This window comes from Falco naumanni, chromosome 3 (genome assembly GCF_017639655.2).
Source record: "Falco naumanni isolate bFalNau1 chromosome 3, bFalNau1.pat, whole genome shotgun sequence".
Lineage (NCBI taxonomy): Eukaryota > Metazoa > Chordata > Aves > Falconiformes > Falconidae > Falco > Falco naumanni.
In genome coordinates, this window is record NC_054056.1 from 70,660,972 (window position 1) to 70,683,042 (window position 22,071).

The 22,071-nt window shown below is 39.4% G+C and overlaps 1 protein-coding gene across 4 annotated transcripts in view; it reads left to right on the forward strand.

Moving 5' to 3' along the window:
- The window catches only part of SPIDR (scaffold protein involved in DNA repair), a 209,100-nt gene that overhangs the window by 34,959 nt on the left and 152,070 nt on the right, over positions 1-22,071 (forward strand). For all 4 annotated transcript variants that reach the window (XM_040585563.1, XM_040585564.1, XM_040585565.1 and 1 more), the window contains exon 6: positions 19,881-20,137. In XM_040585563.1, the coding sequence (XP_040441497.1) occupies positions 19,881-20,137 (257 nt within the window). The remainder of the gene's footprint in view (positions 1-19,880; positions 20,138-22,071) is intronic.

Consider the following 22,071-nt stretch of genomic DNA (forward strand, 5'->3'; position numbering starts at 1 on the left):
GTATGGCTATATACAGAAATTACCTTTCCTCATATTTTCTTATACATCAATAATAGTGGCTATTTGAGATCAACTACTTTTCTGTTAAAGCTGACTTCAGCCAAGGAAATGCCTTCTAGGCAAAAACTCATTATTCCTGTGGACCTGGAGTTATGACTTGCTGGAGGTAACAATGGAGCAAATCTGTTGCAGGGTTGAAAATACAGTGAGAAGAGAATGAAAAGATTTCTGTTTTGTTTGTGCTGAGTAAGATTCTTAGCACCAGCCTACCCCTCTGCGCAACATATATGTGGATATCCATAAAAGTTATGCGCTAACCGTCCAAACAAGTAGATCTCTTTAAGCTCTGTGTCAGACCTTATATTTGTAGTGTCTTTGCTCATATTTAAGCACTAAAACCAGCATGAGTTTCTTACGACAGCTGAGAAGAAAACACACAGCCTCCACTGATACCTGCACAGATATGACAGAACTCTTAATCATAAGATTTAGTTTCCCTTTGTGAAGATTATAGGTTAAAAGGATTCATCTCCTTGTTCTATCTTGGATTACTAAGTGTTTGTGGCTGTGTGTCACTGTATTTATCTAGTCCACATGTTGTATTTGAGTTTAACTGAGAGTGTGTTTGGATGAATAAAGTAGCATAATTTCCTTCCCTTCCCCTGAAGGAGAGGTGGGTTTTTCTTTTAAAGTATGGCAGCTATTATGACTAACTGTGTAATTACACCCTTAATCAGAGTGAAATATTTCAGATACACAGTAGCCCCATTTGGCCCCTCAGTGTTGAATTGAAAACCCTCTAAAGATGCATAGTATGGCCTGTAGTCATCATCATCACCTTTAATCACTCAGCATATTAAAGCCACTGTGCAGGAGTGTACATGGTTGTGTGATTTGCTTTTGGAAGGGGTGGTGGTGAGGGCAGGGAAGAGAGAGGGACGTTACTGTAAATTCCTTTTTCTGCCTCTAAATTTGCAAAGGCACTATTGTTCGTCTCTTCTTATTGTCTCTGATCATCATTTTGTCAACGTTCAATGGGTTTCTTCTGCTGTTGCCTTGTGTTTGAAGGTAGATGGGGCTCTGAAGATGTGGGGAGTTTTTAGTCCATCTGAGCTACTGAAGCTTTTGAGAGGCTGATGGGTGTGGAAAGCACCTTGTTCAATGCATGGTTCAGTGGCATGGCCTCCAGAAAGGCACTCCAAACAATGGGCTAGGTGAAATGGTGCAAGCTAAACGCGAGTCTCTAATTTTTGGTGAGTTGGTATTCATCCTCAAAATAAGAAAAATGTACTGCTGTAACTTATCAGTTTTGCAATTTACACACTCCACCCCTGGTATTAATCCTGTAATTTTAATAAAGCTAATAGGTGCAGTTTCTTACAGACCTTAATTATGCTAGCAGCTATTTTTGAAAAATCTTTTGCTCCAGTTGAAATATAAGTACTTCCAATATTTACTTCTGCTCTGTTCATGGTTTGCCTGATATGTTTAATGTACATCTCTTTTTTTTTTTTTTTTTTTTTTTTGGGGGGGGGGTGGGGGGGAGGGTGGCAAAGAGGATGAGTAGAGGAGGAAAGAAAGGGGCAGATGTCACCTCACGAAGAAGGGACAACACCAGAATGGCAGTTCTGTCAAATAGAGCCAGATGCGCAGATTTCACAAGGTGGCACATATGGTTCATTTTTGTTGTTATCTCTGAAACTGGTGTAGGCTAGCTTTGGGCTAAAAGGTTAAATGTTGTTGGGAGAAGAACTGAAAGTGGATGAGAATACTATTTGAGAAAGTTAGGAAGAGCTTAGGGCTGTGCTGTAGCCACACAGATCTCACACTGAAAGGCCTGGAGTTCAGAAGTGAGCAGACTTGTGGTTCTAAGACACATGTGCTTGACAGAGTTTTCAGGCTTAGTTATGCATGGTCTACTTTACTCCATCAGGAACGAAAAATTTTGAGCATCATGTTTGCAAAACGATCATGACAAGGCTAGTGTTTGTTGTTTGTTACTACATGTTTTCTCAGAACTTACTGGGGATTCAAACATTGCATAGGGATGTTGGTACAGCACTAAGATAAGGGCATTAATTAAAAAAAACATAAATGTGGAAGCCTTTGTAAAAATGTGCAGACAACTGCATTCAGCACAACTGTTGATGGCTTGGCCTTGAGCTCAGTTGGTGGAGCTGCTGCCGCCTGACTGCTAGGATAAATGTGCATGATGTAATCATGCCAAGCCCACACTATGATGGTGTTACAACAAAAGCTGTGGCTGTGAACTGGGCACATTCCCAGTTACATTCAGGTACAGAAACAAGGTAATTGGAAAGGTTTTGCTAATACTGTATGAGTGTAGTTACATCTTGAAGTTGGTGTTTTGGGGCATGACACGTAAAGTCAGGTCTTTCTTGCTGGCTAGGTACCAGGGAGTATAGTCTTTGGTTGGTACCCTTTTTATTTAAATCTTATATTAAATGACCCTACAACTGTATGCTTCTTCCCCAGCTGCCAAGCAACTTTTTCTGATACAACGTAAGAATGGCTATATAGGATAGACTAAAGGTTTGTCAAGCCTATTGCTCTTTCTGAGCCTGTGGCCAGATGCCCACAATTTGGACACTGGATATAAACGTAGATTAAGCTAAATGGATTAATTGGCCAAATCATAATACCGGTTGCTTTGCTGCTGGCTGAATGTGCATTAAAACAGTCTCTGGTCTTCAGCATGGACTAGATATTTGAATGCTAGAAAGTTGTGAGTGGTAGGGAAAGCCTCAACAAAATATAGCAAGTGTTCTGGTTTTAAATACATTTGTTATGTATTCCGTAACTAGGAAAGTGCATAATATTAGATGTCTTTGTATTAGCCAGTTTTAAGCATCTGCATCTAGCCTGTCCAATGGATAAATAAATAGGTCCAAATGTGACAACTGCAGGAATATCTGTTATGTCCTTTCACAAATATGCGCAACTTAATGGGGACATTTTTATTTGTCTGTTTTGGGTTTTGGTTGTTTGGCTTTTTTTTTTTTGTTGGAGTTATATTCTTAAGATACTTACTTAGTCCTAAACTGAGCTTGTTTATGTGGTTGTATGCAGTTTCTTCATGCAGGCTTCACAAACGCTTCCTGCTTTCTGAAGTTTTTGGAACAATTAGTTAATTCTAACTCTCCATCTTCTTCTGACTGAAATTTGCAATTTCCTTTCGAGAAACAACTTCCTATTGAGTATTAACTTATCTGACTGCTTTGATGTATTTGAGGGGAAAAAAAAGAAGTCCTGAATGCATTGCAAAATCCAGTGTTGTCTTTATAGCTTGAATTTCTACACTGCCTGAATTGAGGAAGTATAGAAGTGGATAGGAACTCATCTAACTAACAAATGAAAATCCTGTTAAATTGTGCTTGATCATGCCGTGTCATTGTAAAAATTCCGAACTGCAGTAATTGAAATCTGGTTAGGCAGCTAAAGAAGACTGAATTATCACATATTTGCTGTGATCAGCATTCACTTTGGGAGATTTGCCTTTTGGGAGTTGTGCGGATTTCCAAAAAATGCTGTGGCATATTTGGAGGCAGATATAGAAATGGGCTTATTTCTGCGGTGCAGCTAATTGTCATGCCAGAACTACAGGAATCTAAGCCCTGGCCTGCAAAATAGCCATTAAACTTAGATTTAGATGCCTGTGTTTTGTATACAATGAACAGAAGAGCTGAAGTGCAAAATACAAGGTTTCCCAGCTACTGTCTTTCTTACCAAGGAACACTTAAGCTCCCTGGTGCTCCTGCATTTTATCTAATGCCTGTTTGATGTGGAGCAGGGACTGGAACTCGTAAAGACCCTTTGATTCTCATGTTTTTTTCCGCAGTGGCCCGGCCCTAGAGGGAGAGGTAGAAATGACCTCCTCATTGCTTTGTTTGGTACTTCAGTGCTTTCCTGAGAGGGAGTGATAAAAACTCCCTTAAGCCAAAGATTGTCTTGCTAGAATTTGGGTTTCTTGCTGCTTAGGCGGAAATGTCTGGCGTGTTACAGAGGAGTTATGTGTTTACTCTTGTGGATGTCCTTTTCAATGCAAGCAATGCATACAGCATTCTGTGAGTGGAAATCTCTGCAGGGTATAGATCCACACCTACTGAATCAAGCCCCTGAACAGGCTTAGCGGCAGAAGTACCAACTCACAGGCTTAAATGCGATATAAACCATGAGCCTGCAGAGTTGCATTGCATCTGGGTATGTCCAGATGTGCTTTAAGAAACTCATGAAATACTAGGTACTGAAAAAGCTGGGTTCATCAGGAGACTTTGGGGACAGGAGCGGAAGATTTGGTGACTGACCCCTTAGACTTTGATGCCTAAATGCTATCAAAGTGCCTCTTCGAGTCTGAGTCTTAGCTTTTCTAGCTGATGATAATGCATAGAACACTTTTAACAGTTTTTTTTCTTTTGCAGTGTGCCTGAAGTCATCTAAGTGATCCATAGTCTCTTATTTTGAAGAGTTAAACAATTAAGTGAGGACTTTCAAAAGTCTTTAAATTTGAATGTCTGCTTATGCTAAATGCAAATGTAGATGCTTTGCAGTTATGCTTCCCTTGGCCCTGGATGCTAAGCCTTAGTGGTTCTTGGTGCTTTTACATGGGAGTTGGTGTCCAGCACTTGTGCAAAATAGGCTTGAGAGCCAAGTTGCCAGATAAGTTGAGAGTCACTTGTGAAAATTTTGTGTCCCCAAACCACAGGAACTGATGTTAGATCCAGTCTTAAATGTCAAGCTTTTAGACTCAGTCCTGTGCTTACGCCACTAGATGATTTTTTTTTTGTGATCTATTACATTTTAAAGCAGATAATTGGGTTCCTGTTACAGCTATAGTTTCCTCTTCTGTATCTGAAACAGGGAATTCCCCAGATTTCTCCCAAGAGTATTTTTTTATTTGTAAGTTCTTGGTTGTGCTCTCTTCCCTGGAAATCTTCTGGTTCAATTTTACTTCATCGATCACAAGCAAACTCTGTTGGTGGTGGTTGCTATCTACAGCAAATAGCGTTCCTCTGCTTCCACCAAAGTGCTTTTATGTATTGTCTGTCAAACTACTTTAGACATCTTCTGTGCTTCTTTCTGCCAGGTTTTTTATCCATAGAGAGGCCATGTTTGTACACCTAGTCTCTGCTGTCTTGACCATGATATGTGGTAATATGATAATATCTAGAAAACCCATGCACATAAATCCAGTGGTGTTGCTTTCATAGAAAACCTGATTTACATGATTTCTGCATCCTTCCCCTACACTGTGCTTTTTAAATAATTGTCAAATGAAATAGAGGAGCTTTTCTGGTCTGCCACATTTTTTCCTGGACTTACATACAGGATGTGAATAAGGCATTGGTTTAATGTCATCAAAGTCCTAGTTTATCAGTATAGCATCACTGGAAACTATAGAACCTCTTGGGATATTGGCCTTTGAGTATATGAAAGCATTACTGCTTTTGCTCCCTATTTTTGTGAGGTATGTTTCTGTAATCCTTCAAATGTAAAGTTAGCTGCCTGCAAATATTATTCTGTATTTGAAACCAGTTTCTAGAGTATGTATGCATGCGCAGTGGATTGTGGAGTGATGTGGAGTGCAGTTTTGAGGCAAAGAGAAGTGGATGGGGAGGTACATGGATCTGCTTTCTACACATGCTGTTCTTCCTTTTCTATTTAGTAAAATGTATGTTGAATTATTACAGCCTTACATAGAAGTAGTTAGTGAAGGTAACTGGAGTTGCTATTCTGCAAAAAACAGGAATTCAGGAACCTCTTATAGCCAGAGTTCTCACCGTTCAGGCAGAACAAGCTAACAGGTTAACATTATGTGTATAAAAATACAGAAAGACAAACCTGAAAGTGGGGAGAAGAGTATGTGACATTTCCTAAATGGAAAATGACAGGTTTGTTTAAACAAACAAATGTAAATGCTTGTGCTTAGAATGTAGTAGGGTGTGTGCATATACACGTGCATTTCTTTCACTGTGGTGTTTGAGAGTGTGTGACTTGTTAAATTGAATTTTCAATTTCTTGACTGCCTTTTCCTTAAGAAGTGGTTGTCTCATCAGGTAGTGTAAACGTAATTGTACACTTCTGCTGTTTTGCATAGGGTAGGCTTTGCATTCCAGGAGTAATACTACCTATATTTGGCTCTAGTGATGCAATTTCCCAGGACTCCCCCCCCCCCCCATTTTACTATTAAGAAATCATTTGTTTGATGGTACTTTTGCAAAATGGCACAAATGATCCACTTTTGATCTAGAAACTCAACTCCTTCTCCCTGTAATGTAATTACTAAGCGACTAGTGTGTCACAGAATCTGTTCACTTGTAGCAATTTGAGGGGAAAATGCATTTAAAACGTCTAAGATTTCCAAGTGCGAATTTGGCTGTAGTAGATGTCAATAAGCGTGTCAAAAGGATTTTTATCCTGAAGTCTTAGTAAGTGTTACTGTTACATTAATGTTCTGAATTGCAGTAGCTCCAGAGGAAATCTTAAGTCAGCATTTTGGAAACCAAGAGGGTTTAAATGGTGCACTTGTGAATGTATTTTTAACATTATTTTGACAGAGGAGTTTAAAACCGAGAAACATTTTTTTCTACAAGAATACTCAAATTCTTGCCTTAATGCTGAAGTTAGTCCCCTTTATGCCTAGACTAAGTCATCTTGCACTGTTACATGACACAGCTGTATTTGCTTTTATTCTGTATTTTCTTAACTGACTATTTTTTTTTGCTTTAATAACATTTGTAACTAGTGTGTAGTTTGCTTTTAATAAATTGATAACTTGAGGAAAAAAACCCACAATATGGTACCTACCATTCTGCCCTTGTCGAAAAACTTGCTCTAACTTTAGCTCTCCTTACTTGGGAAGAGTTATAATACGTTGATAGATCTGTGTAGTTACTGTCCCATGCGCTGAACAGAAAAAATACTGTGTGAGTTGGAGCTTAAATCATTAAAACGGCAATATAGGTGAAGTGATTGGGCTTTTGGCAAGTAGAAAACAACATCTTGCTCAGCTGCAGTTCTGCTCTATATCGTACCCTGGAAAATGATCTTTGAAGCATGTGAAAGTTTTTAGATTTTAAAAGACTGTTTTTTCTTTTCTTTCTTTCTTTTTTTTTTTTTTTTTAATCAAACAGCCCCAAATGGCTCTGCTGCAATGTCTTGTCCATCTTTCTGACCAAAATGGAATTACCGTTATTGTGAGCTGGGGAATACAGATCATCCAGACAGCAGTTTAGGTTGCTATATGTGAAGTATCTCTTTGGTGATTTGGAGTGGGGAACAGAAGATGTAGCATTTTAAGTAGTTGTTATAGACTCCGGGGGCCATTTATTGCTACTGAAGTAATATGACTGCATCCTACATTGCTGTCGAACCACTACGAAACGTTTCTGATTAAAGTAGTTGCCAGTAGGACAAGCAGAAAATTGATACAGTGGATGACAACGTTGGCACGTCTGCATATAAGCAATAAAGCCACCTAAAAATGGTGCAGCCAGATGCCCAAAACTGCCTGAGCGCTTCCTTCAAAGCTGCTGTTACTGTCCCTCTCTTTTCTCAGTGTGGCTTTTTCCTCTCCTCGCACCGTAGCTTCTCAGTGCTGAGCACAGCTCCCAGAGTGAGACCTCCAGTTAGTGGTGTATGAGAGTTAACTGCTGTTTAATAAAAAATATTTTTCTAACACTTCTAGAACAAACTTTGGGCCCAGGTTTGTGGCCCCAGACATTTCAGGAAATTGCAACTTGCACAGTATTTTCACTTGTTTCATGTGTAACGTGTAAGTTTTGTTACTGAATGCTAAATAGGTCACAAGTTCAAGAAAAAAATGTTACATGCTTTTAAAATCCTGCTAGCTGCAGAGTTCAGTATGAAGGGCAAATATCACATGAGTACTTTTACTTTGGGAAGAGAAAAATAAGCAGAGATTGTTTAATAGTGTCTTGAAGGGGACATTTTATTTTTAAATGCTCTTCCTAGAAGCTGAATTAACATGTATTATTTTAGCATTATCATGTCAACTTTGAGCTTCTCCTATATTTTTTTCAAAAAGGTGTGGGGGGGAGGATGACACACTCTAGCCTTTGAATTTTGCAGAGATTGTATTTTCCATGTGTAAGTATGCATTGACATGTGCTAACCTAATAGAAAAGAAAATGACAGTTCTACATGGTTGCCCCCCCCCCCCCCCCCCCCCCCCCCCCCCCCGCTTCAGCTTCCTGAAGTGAAGAGTAAAGTAAGCATTGATTTAAGCATGGAAGTGAAATTGAGCCATCACAATCTCTTGATCTGAGTTGAGACAGTGGAGTTATGAAGCCAAAAGCTGTTGGTGACTGCTGTGCAAACCAGTTAACTATAGCTTTTTGAAGTGTGTTAAAGCATGCAGACATGCATTGAGGCTCTCTTTTTCTCTTTGCCTGTAATTGAGAAGCGTTACCTTAATTCTTTTTTAATCTTCCTACTTCATGCAAGCTTTATAATGCTTATAAGGAATTGCTGAGTAGAAATTGCAAATGTTTGTATTTCAGGGCTCTTTTCTTGGCAAGATCTCTATGCCAGTTACTAGCCAGTTCTTACAGATTTGAAGTCCATTGAGTTTAATTGTTTAAAGATTGTATTTAATTACTGCCTTACTAGGACATTTCCAGTGTGTTTTTCCTGGTATGTTTATGTGGTCTGCTTATTTGCTAATAAAAGTTTTAAATATCTGTGATTTTCTCCATATGTCCTGTAATGTATGTCATACCCATTTTATGGCAATCATGTCACTGTATGCAATGTAACGCATGTTACAGCACACACGTGTTTCTATTCTAATCTGGATCTCTAAGGAGTTTTACTTGGTCTTCACTTTGAAATCTTTCCATGTACTGTGAACAATCAGCACAACTAAATTTGTCAAACTTAAGACAGTATTGCAGCAGTTAGCACCCCTGAATCTCTCTATAAAATGTGTATTTATAATAACGTTAACAATTTTCAGTTACGATGTCTTACCAAATTGATTATTACTTTATTTTCCTTCTGTTCCTCTGAAGTTTAGGCACGTGATCTGAAAGAAAACCTGTAGACTTAATTTTGGGCTCTTTTTTTCCGTGTTCTTTCTCCAAACAGAATTAATTTTAGCAGAGTACATGTAATATATTTTTTAAAAAACCAGTTTTCTTACTTGGTGTTCTTTGGCTTACTTGGAAAAGCAATTAAATGGTCTTCTGTTCCTTCAGTCTGTGTATAGGTGCTCTCATCGTTGTTAAAAATCAGTCTAGGTAAAGGTGGTGCTTTTGTGTGCATACACATGCTGTCATTGCTAACACAGTATTTCAGACGCGGTAAGACATTTCCTGCCCTGAAATGTTTGCTGTTTAAAATAGTTTTAACAGGGCAAAAAATGTGAAACTGATCTAGAAAAGGTAGGCTGTGGAAGGACTTCTGGAGAGGAGGGAAAGGGTCGGAAGAAGTTAGAAACGAAGAGGAGGGAAGAAATGAAGTGACTATTTTAGGCTTTGGGGGCAGTACCACAGGCGCTGTGAAGCAATAAATGGAGCAAAGGGGAGAACAGTCAAGTGAGAAGAATGTGGAGTGAGTGGGAGTAGAAGAAAATGAATGTAATGTGCTGCACTGCCTGGCAGCCTGGTGTCTCCTTAAGCTGCCAGTGCTGTAGCTGTGAACGCTGGCACAGCTGGAGCTGGAAGTGCAGAGTCTGAATTTCAAGATGTGTCTACGTACCTCTGTGGAAATTATCAACAAAAAAATTTCTGCTAAGTGCCAAGCACCACTGCAGAAACGATGCCTGTATTCCATTTGTGTGTTATACAACACTGTGCCAGTTACATTTCCTCTCTATCATTTTCTTTTTTTTTTCCTTTTTTGACAAGTGCTTTTCTAAGGGGTTTCACAGGAAACAGCAGGCAGATCAAAGAAAGATGAGAAGTCAGCGTGCATAATTTGTACTTCACTGAATATCTGTGTGCAATCTCTCATTTAGTTAGTTATTCTGGAATTTCTTCCTTTCATCTCAAAAATAAGGTGCTTGCAGTTATCACCTACTTTTTGAAAGAGAATGCATAGTATAAAAGATGTTTTACAGTCTTTGACGGTTTCGTGTTCAATCTAAACAGTGACATGATTGTGAGAGGTATTTTCTCATGGTTTCTTTTTTAGAAAGATTTTTTTTTTAAAAGCTTTCAGGGTTGTTATTCATAACTGTATAGGCTAAACATACAAGAGAAGCAATTTTATAAGGGAAAATTTTATTTATTTAGACCAGATGACCTATTTGAAGTAAAAAAACTTGACAAACTTTTGGGACCTATAGAAGGGCTTAATGCTGAAAGCTCATCTGTTTTGCCACAGTTATATCTGTTTGTCTGCCTATTAAAAGAGATTGCCTTGTTACAAGTATTTGTCCTTTCTGAAGGCTTAGAACAAAACAAAAGAATGGCTTGAACATGGGAATGTATTTCCTCCCTTAACAGTTCCTACTGAATCCTGCAGGTGTTTATAGTCTATGTGCTTTAAGATTTAACTCATAAATAATAATTTGACTTTTAATCATGCCTTTCAGTTGAATCCTCTTGTTACATCCAAGCTTTTAACCTGGATGATTACCATAGCATCACCTAAAATAGAGACAATAAAACTGAGGTTTCATGGCCTGAATCCACTAACTTTAATAAATGAAACAGAGTGCATGGCTGTAAACAAAGAATGTGAAAGTAGGTTATCAAACCATGTGATAACATCTGTTCCTTGGAAACATGAAAGTAACTATTTCTGTGTCAAGAACTAAACCCTGTTTAAGTGGTATTACAAGCTGACTACAATTTTCTTGTGTGCCCGAACTTCAATGCATGATGGTGAGGCTTCTGTGCGAAATGATGTAATTATCTGCATGCCCTATCAGAGTCAGGTATTTATATTTTAAAACCTGGGTCTCTATCATCTGGAGGATCCTTATCTAGATGAGAGCTCAACTGCGTGGGATAATACACAGTTGCATGAGAGGAGACCTGGTTCTGTCCTTGAATAGTTTGCAAGATGCAACATGTGAAGTGGCATCTCCCCCCTCCCCTCTTTTTGTAAGGAAGGAATGAAGAGCAAAGGTTATGGTAATTCACTTGAATGTAACATTGGCTAACAGTGCGCATAAATTGGTCCAAATTGTCTTTAACAGGCAGGCAGTTTCCCTGGGAGAAAATGAAGATGTTCTTGTATGATAGACAAAAAATTAGAGTAGAAAAAGCACTTGTAGGTTGTCTGTATTGAAATTTTTCAGCATTGTTTGATCTGTTAGAAGCTGGCTTACTCTGATCACAGGCTGATGAAGACGTTCAGTGGTAACGCAGAATATTAGGAAGTGATAGATTGACTTAATGCTAAAGTTTAATGAAAACTACTAAAATTATGCTTATGGATATGCATAAAATGCGTGCCCGTTTTGTACCTTAATTGCTTACTGTCCCCTACTATTCTTTCATGCCCTTGTGCCCAGCAGACAGACGTTTGTTCCATCTTACCTTTAGAATGCTATATAATTCTACATCTAAAGAGTATGCTTACAAGTAAATGCAGTGCTTCTTGCTTTACTGACTTATTTTGTATAAAAATGCACTTGGGCTGAGAAGACAGCCTCACCTGTTTCAGTTGGCTGATCCATGCCTTAGAACAACCTGTTCTGGGAGAGGCTGGCTGGAACAACTTGTGGATGTATCTCTAGAGGTATAGCCTGCTAAACCTGTTTGCCTTGTAAAAGCTGAGGTTTCTGTTCGGGATTAGAAGTTATGGCTTTGATTTCATCTTCCTTACCACTTGTGTATTCTTTATTTGGCTTAAAAAAAAAAAAAAGTTGGTAAAATACTATCTTTTCACTAGGTCTATAAAAAGTCTATTTTGTTGTAATTTTAATCGCTCCTCTCCCTAAGTTTTTCTTTCAAAGATCAGATATTCTTGTTGATCTTGTGTGTATGTGTGCGAAATCTTATTCTAATATTATTTTTTTTCCATTTTTTTTCTAAAGTGACTAGTATTGCATGCAGGATACTGCCTGCCAATGGTGTATGTGTACAGGATTATGTGCAAGAGAGCTCAAACCAAACATAAACATGCAGCTCTCCCTTTACAAAACAAAATGCACAGCCAAACGTACTGCATGTAATCCTAATAATTACCTCATTTTCCACTTAAAGGCAGAATGATCTACACAAGATATGTGAGCAGATAAGTGGTAATACAAGTTACTTATTTTGTTAGTTATTTCATGTGTGATATAAAACACAATTTTGTGGGCTTGTGTACTGTACTTCCTCGCTCTTGTGTACAACTTGTTGTGTACAACTTCCTCGCTCTTTGAAGTGTAAGAGGGAGTTTTCTTGTCCATGTCACCCTCCACACCTTTTTTTTTCTTTCAGAAATCATGCAGGAAGCCCAGCGTCAGAGGATAACTGGCAGTTATACTTGACAGCAGCCATATCGTTCTATTAACTTCTGCAGTTATGTCAAAGCCCTTTCAGCTCCTTCAGTCCGTTAAAGCATCTCTGAAACTGTCCCATTTGTTTTTCTTTTGATAACAGCTATTGGTATTTTTCCTTTGAATTTAATCATACCAGGGTAACCTTTTAAGACAGTAGCTAATGCAGCTATAATTTTTGAGAGAGCTTGCAGAATAAATGGGGTCAAACATGGGTAAGACCTCCCCAGGAGCTCTCCAAAGGGAAGCCCAGCCATGTAAGCAGTGGTGTTTAAGGTTTAGTAGCTGGCCTCCTTCCTCCAGAGGTAATAGTGAATCAATTTCCTCTACTATAGGAAGCACTGGGCTGCTGGCTGCAGTGAATCCTTTTTAATTAGTCATAGAAGAGAAGACCTAACCACTTGTTTAAAGGTCTCTAAACACCATTAAGAGGAGATGAGGGTGCAGTCTGTGACCAGATTCTGCTTTGAATAATTACTGTGTTGCTGCCTACACTTCTCCATATTCCAGTAGATACAGCATTCTTCTTTGCTACTTGGCATAAATGATTTTGTGTGCTAATAACTACTGCATTCCAACCTAGGGGTGGTGCATCTAGGAGATAGCAAAAATTCATTCCTAAGCCTGTGTGAAAGGAAACATTGCTGAAGTTTAGTGGTGGCCAAGCAGGGAAACAGAAGCAAACCCTTTGTCAGCTCAGCGGTAATTGCTCTTGGAGAGTCGCAGAGAGATGCTCAAGGTGGCTGTTCTCACACCCTTGAAGAGTGTATATCTGTTTCCTGTAATGGCAGCCACAAAATGCTAATGTGTGTGGAGCAGGACATGTCATTTCCTAGTTCACTGAACCAACACCACTGATAAATATTTAGGACAGATCAGATGGTCTTGAGTGCATGTGCTGTGGAGGAATGCTGTACTTTGCTAAACAACTAGGCATTATCTGAGATCCATTTTAAATATATGCTGTCTCCGTAATAATACTGGGTGGTTGTTCCAGATACAAAATTTCAGTTAATCTGCTGTGTCAGTTTGGGCTTGCAAGTCCAAAAATATCTTACTAGTGTTTTATGTCTTTCATTGTTCGTTTATGTCATGCATTTATCTCTGCCCACGCACTGCTACCTAATCTTGTACATTTTGCGTGCTGTTCCTGTGGTTATTCCGTGAGAAGAAAGCTTGGTATCACCCACAGAACGGCACACGCCTAGCTCTGCACTTGAACATTAAGTTTCTTGTGTGAAGGTATATCTGAATTTTATCTCTCTGGAGTGAAAGTAGCTAGCTTACCAAAACCCAAATTATTTGTCAAGATACTAGGGAAATACTTGGCATAGACTTCAGTGCTTCAGTTAAAGCTTTAGAAAACACAAAGCTCTGAAGAGAACTTCAAGCTTTAAATCCTTTATATTTTTAATTATCTTTATAGAGCTGAATAATATCCTGTACTATCTTTGTGCACAATGCTTGAATTAATTTTGTGTTGATTAATTAAGGGGAAACTTATTTACCTTTACCCTACTCCCTGTACCAGCTTCTGGTGGAGTTAGCTTCAAGCATTCATTAGCATAGCCCGGGCCTTTGACATACTGCAGTGGTGATTTATGCTTGTGAATATTCATTGTAGTAAATCCAGTGGCTTTTCTGCTCGCTCTGGTTTTTGGAGAGTGCAATGCAAGATATAAAATCTACTTGCAACCTGTAACTAAATCCCAGGGTAGAAGTTTGCTGCATTTGAATACTCTTGCACGATGACAGCAGAATACCAGTAGTGTAAATGTAGCATTGCTTATCAGAAAGAAGAATGTATAAAAGGAGAGGTAGTAGGATAGTCACCTAAATTCACTCTGTGTGTGTTATTACCAGTCAGGTTCCATCCATCTTGAAAGCTGTCATGAGAAGGGAGTTACGAGAAATATAAATTAATTCTGAAAAGAGTAAGGGAATTAGAAAAGAGAAAAAGGTAGCCCATGAGAGAACGGGCAGGGGATAATAGAAAACACTTCCATAGTTAGAGGCAAAGATACGTGAAAGAACAAGTAGGAAAGGAAATGTCACAAGATTAATCTTCCTGTGTATGTACAGTGATCAAAATCTGAAACTCTCAAATACTTTTTCCATTTCTGACGTAACTTGGCTCTGTGACCTTGAGAAACCTTGGTTCCCTAAGGGTGCCGTCTGAGAAACCGTATTAGTTCTTCTGCCATTTGAGCTAAGCTGTGGTAAAATAATAGGAGGGAAGAAATTTATTATTTTTAGGGAAGGAAATGACAGACTACGTGACCTCCATCTGCAAAAAGTTATTTCAAAGTATATAGAATTTGATAGCAGTGGAGATTTGGTTGTACTGCAGGAAGCTGAAGCTTCTTAGTTTCAGCTAATGAACTTATTCAGAATACCTGTGAGCTTTTATTGAGCAAAATATCTGCAAAGTATCTTCATACCAACTGGACAATATTTGCAACATTGTCTGAATGTATGATGACCGAACAAGTGAAGGTGTTTAACCAGCACAAAAGCAGGGTGTATATACTGGCATTTTTCAGCAGAAAAGTTTCAATAAGTGATGTGTCTTGGGAGGAGAGCCAAGGGGGATGAGAAACTCTCCCAACTGCTCATGTCCTTGCCTCTAATTAGCAATCATTTTATGAGAGACACTTTTTTTAAAAAAAAAAAGATATATTTTTTTAATAGGATTGACATGTTAGCTTTCTTCTTCTGCAGAAAGTTTTGCACAGTTCTATTTTCTCTGCTGAAGTTGGAAACTACAAATGGGAATTTAACACCTCATATTAACTTACTGCAATTTTATTGATAAGAAATAACAGGTGCTTATTAAAGTGGTCAAATAAAGATATTTCTTGCTTCCATCATTATTGAAGTGAGAAGGTAATTTTTTCAGACCTTTCAGAGACAAATGCTGGGCAGATTGCAAAGGTACTCACAAAGTGTTCAAGGCAAAGCAACAAGCAGCTGAAGCAAATCTCATGAGGGTGAGGGAGTACTTGGTCACATAAGTAACAGCATGGTATCTTCTGTGCTGCCTGCCTGCCTGCAAAATCTACATGCTTATGGCAAGCTCTCATCGTTTCACTGAAGTCAAGAGTTTTGTCCTTGAACAATCTGGAACAGAATTTTATCATTTCAGGGTGTGGGTTGGGGTTTTTATCATTTGGGGGAGGGAAGTTGGGGGTTGGTTGCTTGGTTTGTTTTTTGTTAATGCATTTAAAGTTACACTCCTAATCATGCATTCTTCAGCAATTTTAACTGTTTAGTCAGGGGGGATATTTGCTGTTTCTCATTGTGGTTTGTATTTTACATTTGTAGCATCCTCTACATTAGCTAGTACTGGTGAGTGCTGTCAAAAATACATCATAAATTTATTAATCATGAAAGCTCTCTTTTGATGCATTTTCATTTAAACACAGTTATGCCTATTATTGGGTAATCCCAAGCACAAATACAGGCCGGGTAGTGAATAGATTGAAAGCAGCCGTAAGGAGAAGGGCTTTGGGCTGTTGGTGGATGAGAAGCTCACCTTGACCCAGCAATGTACGCTTGCAGCCCAGAAAGCCAACCATACGCTGGGCCGCATCAAAAGAAGCATGGCCAGCAGGTCGAGGGAGGTCTACTCTACTCTGCTCCCGTAAGACCTCACCTGGAGTACTGCATTCAGCTCTGAGGCCCCCAACATAAGAAGGGCATAGACCCGTTGGAGTGAGTCCAGAGGAGGGCCGGGAAGACTGAGAGGTGCTCCAGTCCCCTGACCTATGAAGACAGGTTGGGAGAATCACAGTTGTTCAGCCTGGAGAAGAGAAGGCTCTGGGGACACCTTATGGCAGCCTGCCAGTGCCTAAAGGGGGCCTGCAAGGAAGCTGAGAGGGACTTTTTGACAAGGGCCTGTAGCGACAGGACAAGGGGGAATGGTTTTAAGCTGAAAGGTGATAGATTTAGATTAAATATTAGGAAGAAGTTCTTGACTGTGAGGGTGGCGAGACACCGGAACAGGTTGCCCAGAGAAGCTGTGGGTGCCCCATCCCTGGGAGTGTTCAAGGCCAGGCTGGATGGGGCTTTGAGCAACGTGGTCTGGTGGAAGGTGTCCCTGCCCATGGCAGGGGGATTGGAATGAGATGACCTTTAAGGTCCCTTCCAACCCAAACCATTCTGTGATTCATTCTATGATACTTAAAATATAGGGTCCTGGATGCTCAGTTGCTATACTCAATGATGTGTTTGTTTTCCTGTAGCCAAATCTTATCAGAAAATATAGCAGTATTTTGTGCATTTATACTAAAGTCATTTTTTCCTTAAAAGAGCAAGCCATAAAAGGGGAGCATTTAGAATCTTTCAAATGGAACCAGTCACAGAGCAAATCAATCTATTCTAAGAGTGAACAAAATGAGCTGTGTTTGTCATTTCAGTGACAGATAGATTGGGGTCAGCCCCTGCATTTTTTTTTCCACTCAGCCCTTGGACATGTAAAAGTGGTTAGCGTGATTTAAAAGAGGGTGTTGTCGCAAGGCCATCATTGGAAAAGATAGGTAAATCTTAGTGAACAGTCCAGTACCGAGTATTTGGAATGATTGGGATATATGGGAGACAGTCATGGAAAACTCCAGGATGAGGATGATTAGTTGGGCTCAGGGGTTGGAGGAGGGGATTGAGGTGGGGAAACAGCCTCTGTGTGTTGCAAAGCATTGCACCTTTAGCCATCATAACCAGAAATGACTGTATTTTGAAATAATAAGCAATATGGAAAAGTCAACTCCTTTAAATTTGACATTTCTCTGTGCTTAGCAATGATGCTCTTCAGAAACTCTTACTGATAGTACTGGGGATATTATTTTAAAAAAGACTAAAACAAAAATTCAGCTTTATGATGTTTAAAATATCAATAATTGCTGAACAATTTCTTCACTATTTATCAATGAGTGTTTTAAAGTGAATCTAAAAAAATAATATTTGTTTTGCCAGCTGTCCACCAGCATAATGTTGGTGGATACTTGAAATAGCATGTTTGTATGTTTTGAAGTTTTTTCCTCTTCAGACTGTGTTTCTGATGGGGACTACAGTTAAATAATGTACAGAATTGGAAGGCTGAGGTTTTGTTCTTTGTTTTTCTTCTCTGTATTTGTAGCTTCCTCTCTTAAAAAAAATTGCCATCTGACTGATTAAAAAAACCTCCACAACCTCTCACAAGCAAACAAAACCAAACCAAAAACCCTGAAGTATGGTTTCCTTGGGGAAGTTAAGTCTAAACAAGTATACAATAATAAATATTAGCAGAAGAATTTAATGATTTATTAGACAGTGCTTACTTAAGAAAGCTTCTTAACTCAGAACAGTCAGTGGGATTAACACATGTGCTTAACTTGAAGCACATCCCAAGAGCTTTCCTCATTTGCATTTTACTTGCTCAAAGAACTTCAGGTTTGCATCCTTTTTTTCAGGTGCAGTGGGTATTGTAGTATTCAAGCAAAATTAAAGCATTTCTAAAGCAAAAGAGTGCATTGGAATGGTGGTCTAAGAGTAAAGTGCTTGCTCATTGCTTTCGTACTGTTTGAAACCTTTTATTTCTGGCTCTTTTCCAAGATGGAAGGAGTTTGTTTTCAGAGAAATATTGTTGCCAAGGGATGAAATGTTGACCGTGTTGTTTTTAAAACAGGCTGATATTAATTACATTCTTTTAGCTGTTCTCTTTCTCTGGATAACTTTAAAAGTCCTTCCAATTTCCAGAATATTTAGGTAAGCTCTCAGAACGTGAACATAGTGTCTCATCATTTACGTGAAGAATGTATTAAAGAACTGGCAAGACCTGAACTCATTTTTGTGCACAGTTGAGAAATGTTGGTTTCAGATGATTACACTAATTAATAACATACAACAGCATCAGTGAATGCAGTGATTTTCCTCCCTTTCCTCTTTTATCTTTAAACTCTTTATCAGAGCCAGCTGTCAGACAACGTGTGAGGAGAGCTGCTTACTGCATTAGACTAGAGGAACAGGCTAATTTTTTTCAGGACCTCTTCTGTGATCGGGGCAGCAGATCTGGAGCAAAGTCCATCTTTCCAGTTCCCTTGATAATGTGAACCTAATGTTTTGCATTGGGTTTTGGTTCTTTCAAGGATCAGGTTGAGTTACTTAATTTGCCTCTTCTACAGAACAGTTTTGTGCAGGCCTCCTTGAGCTGAGCCAGTGCTGGTGGTCCTAGTAATGGGACTGTTCTTATGCTCACCCCACCAGAACTTGCATGGAGCGGGTTTTGGTTTTGTTTTGTTTTCTTTCCCAACCAGCTCCTGAAGACTGAGACCAGCTCATATTTCTTAGTCTTCTGCCTGTTTCAGAGTCTTAGATCTTTTCATTCTTTACTAGGTAAAGTGCCACCTTCCAAGTAGTTTTGCTTAATACTCAGTACTTCAAGAACTACTGGGTCAAGAGAGCATAACATACATAACAACTGTGCAGAGCTCACCTTAGGGTGCCAACCCAGCTGCCTTGCCCTGCTTGTGCAGGAGCCCTAGAAGAGAGTAAAACAAGCTGAGCTGAAGCAAGTGAATTTTCCCTGCCAGCCCTCTCCTAAGCCTTCCATGTCCCTTTGCAGACTTGTTTTTGGGGCTTCTCAACCTCTCCTCTCATCCCTCCGTCAGTGGGATGAGTTCAGTGTGTCCTGGGAGTTTCTGGGAGAAGACCTCCAGCGAGGTTTTATGACTGTGAACTCCAGCCCCGCTTGCTCACGGCCCTGGCTGATGACCAGTGAGCAATCCTCCCTGGAGCTACCTGGATGCGGTCCGATAGCTTATGCTCCACTTCTGAAACCTTCTTGGGAAGCTGTTGGCCTGCTTGACATGGGGGAAGGCCAGCATTAGTGGCCAAAATCTGATTTTAACAAAAGGCTACGTACTTTTTGCCAGCTACGAGTTCTCAATGGAGGCGTGTGTTTCTTCCCTTTGTTTCCAGACTACAGAAACCAGCCTTCCTACTTACTTGAATCCCGATGTGAAAGCTTGCTTTCTCTCAGCGTTCCTGCCAGTCATGATCCCTGCCATTCATTAGCCCCTTTCTGTTTTTCTGAAAACTTGCTTTAATCCTGACACCTGTCTGGAAACTTTTCTTGATAGAGATAAGCATTGGCTTATTGTTTTGATAAGTTCTGTAGATAAGTTGTTGGAAAAAGTAACTGTTCCTTGTCCCAGTTGTCCCTCAAGAGATGGTCCTTATGTACAGGAGTTTACGTTGACTCACAAAAGATTAATGTGCACTTACAGTGAAATTGTCCAAGTTATATTAATCAATAAATTGCCATGAAATTTATGGATTACTAGGGAACATAAATAACTGCCTGTGTTAACCTGTACTGTCTCATTAGCATTCCGTTTTAAATAGCTTTACATTTTTATTTGTTTAGACAACTTCAGCAGAAATTTCTGAGTATTCATCTGATAATGACGGCACGGGAGAAGGAGAGATGGGCCTGGCGAAGACTATTCCAGGATCCATTGAGGAGTTACAGCTGAGGTCAGGAGGGGACACGGGGGACGTCTCAGCACGACCAGCCGGCGAGTGGCTGAGGTCTGCGCAGGCCCTTCTCCGCACCCCCGGGAAGCAGGCGGGCAGGGCCCCCCGCGCCCCCGCCGAGTCTGCGAAGAAGAGGAAGCTGCTGAGGTAAATGCACTGTCCACCTTAAGGAAACTTTTTTTTTTTCTTTTAATTGTAAGTAAAAGAATACTTACAGAAGAGTAGGGATGCATTTCAAGGATAAACATTTTAGAGAGGAAAATTCCAAAAGCTTAAAGAATGTCATTTATCTGTAAACAAGGCAAGAAAGAACTCAATTCACTTTTTAAATCTGTGGTGAAAGCTCTTGATCTTGAACTCCTGTATAAAAATCAACATTTTTGCATGTTTTTGCGCTTCTAATAATGCTTTACAGTGCCTTACAGACGTGTGAGCGGACATACTTCTGTTTTAGCATGTGATCATTTCATTGCTTTGTGCCTCTCTAGTCTGCAAAAATGCTGTACCTCTGATTTTTCTATTTTTAATTTTTTTTTTCCTCTGCAGATTTGTCAGGGCAAAATTATCCAAAATACTATAGGAGAGGAGTAGATGAGCAATACTGCTGAATAGCGTAGGACAGAGTGATATTTAGGCAAAGGTGGGTTATATTTGTTAACCTGAAATTTAAATCTCTGTGACTAATCAGATACATTAAAAAAGATACCTAACTGCTGAAAGAAAACAGCCTGAGCAGTAGCCTGATGTTCAAAATTCACTATTTCTCTAGCTAATTACAGTGCAAAAATGGCCACTTCCTATACTGAATGAACAAATGTTGCTTTAACTTCAATGGTATATGTGAGGGTGTGCCTCAAATGGAGACTGCAATTACGAACAGTGCTGCTATAGATATCTATTGTATTTTTAACAATGTGGTTCTTTCTTACTTTTTTTTACAGCAGATTCCATGTACAGTAATCAGTCAATTACTTAAAAAGTAAATCTTCACTTTGGTTAAATAGCCATACCTTATTTTTCTCTAAAAATGTTCTTGGCTATTTCAAAATGCTGACTGAGGGAACAGAGTTGAAAATCCTTTTTACTGAGGATCTCTGTACTTAAAAGTGCTTTGCTTTATTTGTTGTTACTTTAAAAACATAAAGACACAACTGTACTAGGTTAGTCCAAAGCTGTAAACCCCAAAAAACACCTGTTAGTGGCCAAAAGCAAGTACGTGTGTAGATAATAAGAACAGGACAAGCATACAGTTTTGCCCAGATGCACTTACAGCCTTTCAGCAGTTTGCTGCTCAGGAGCTGTTTGTTACATTCAGTGGGTTTGTGAGTTTGCTCAGTAGTTTTCTGAAGCCGTGAAAACTTTTGGTTGCTCAACAACATCCCAGAGCGAGGAGTTCTGTAGCTTAAACATGACTTGAATCTGTACCTACCAGCTTCATTGATAACTTCTATCAACAATCAGTGCAAAAATATATTTTACAGCAAAGATACACTGAAACAAGTGTTTAAGAGAATAAATAGCTTTAAAAACAAACAAATAAACAAAACCAAACCAACCACAATGATGGAGAATGTAATCTGTCTGGAGTGGCCAGAAGAGCAGAGCTCCTAGGGTTTTCCATTCTTCCATCCTGTGGTTCCACCTTGGGTTCCTTTGAGAACAGGGAAGCAGGCAGGAAATTCCTTAGTTATGAGTTTTGTGTATCTAGTTATTTTGCTTGTCCAGGTAATTGCCATCTTTTCACTCTTCCTGTTCAGGGCATTAATTCCACATATGTCTGTTTCCCATCCTTCCCTTTACTGTTGATGGAAAACTTTTTCATTGGTGTGCTAACAGTGAATATAAGAGTCTGCATCCTCAGTGGGAAAGCTCAGGTTTTCAGTGCTGTGAATTGACAGCCAGTTCAGGGAAAGGTTTCTCAGCTTCTTGATCGATGAAGTGACAACCCCTTCTTTCTGGTTATATAGCTAGAAGTCACGTAGCAGTTGTTGGCTTGTCCTTTCTCCTTCCTTCCCACCTCTGCTGCAGGTTGAGGCCACAGCAGAAAAAGCAGCGAGCAGGAGAGATCATCCTGCAAGCTG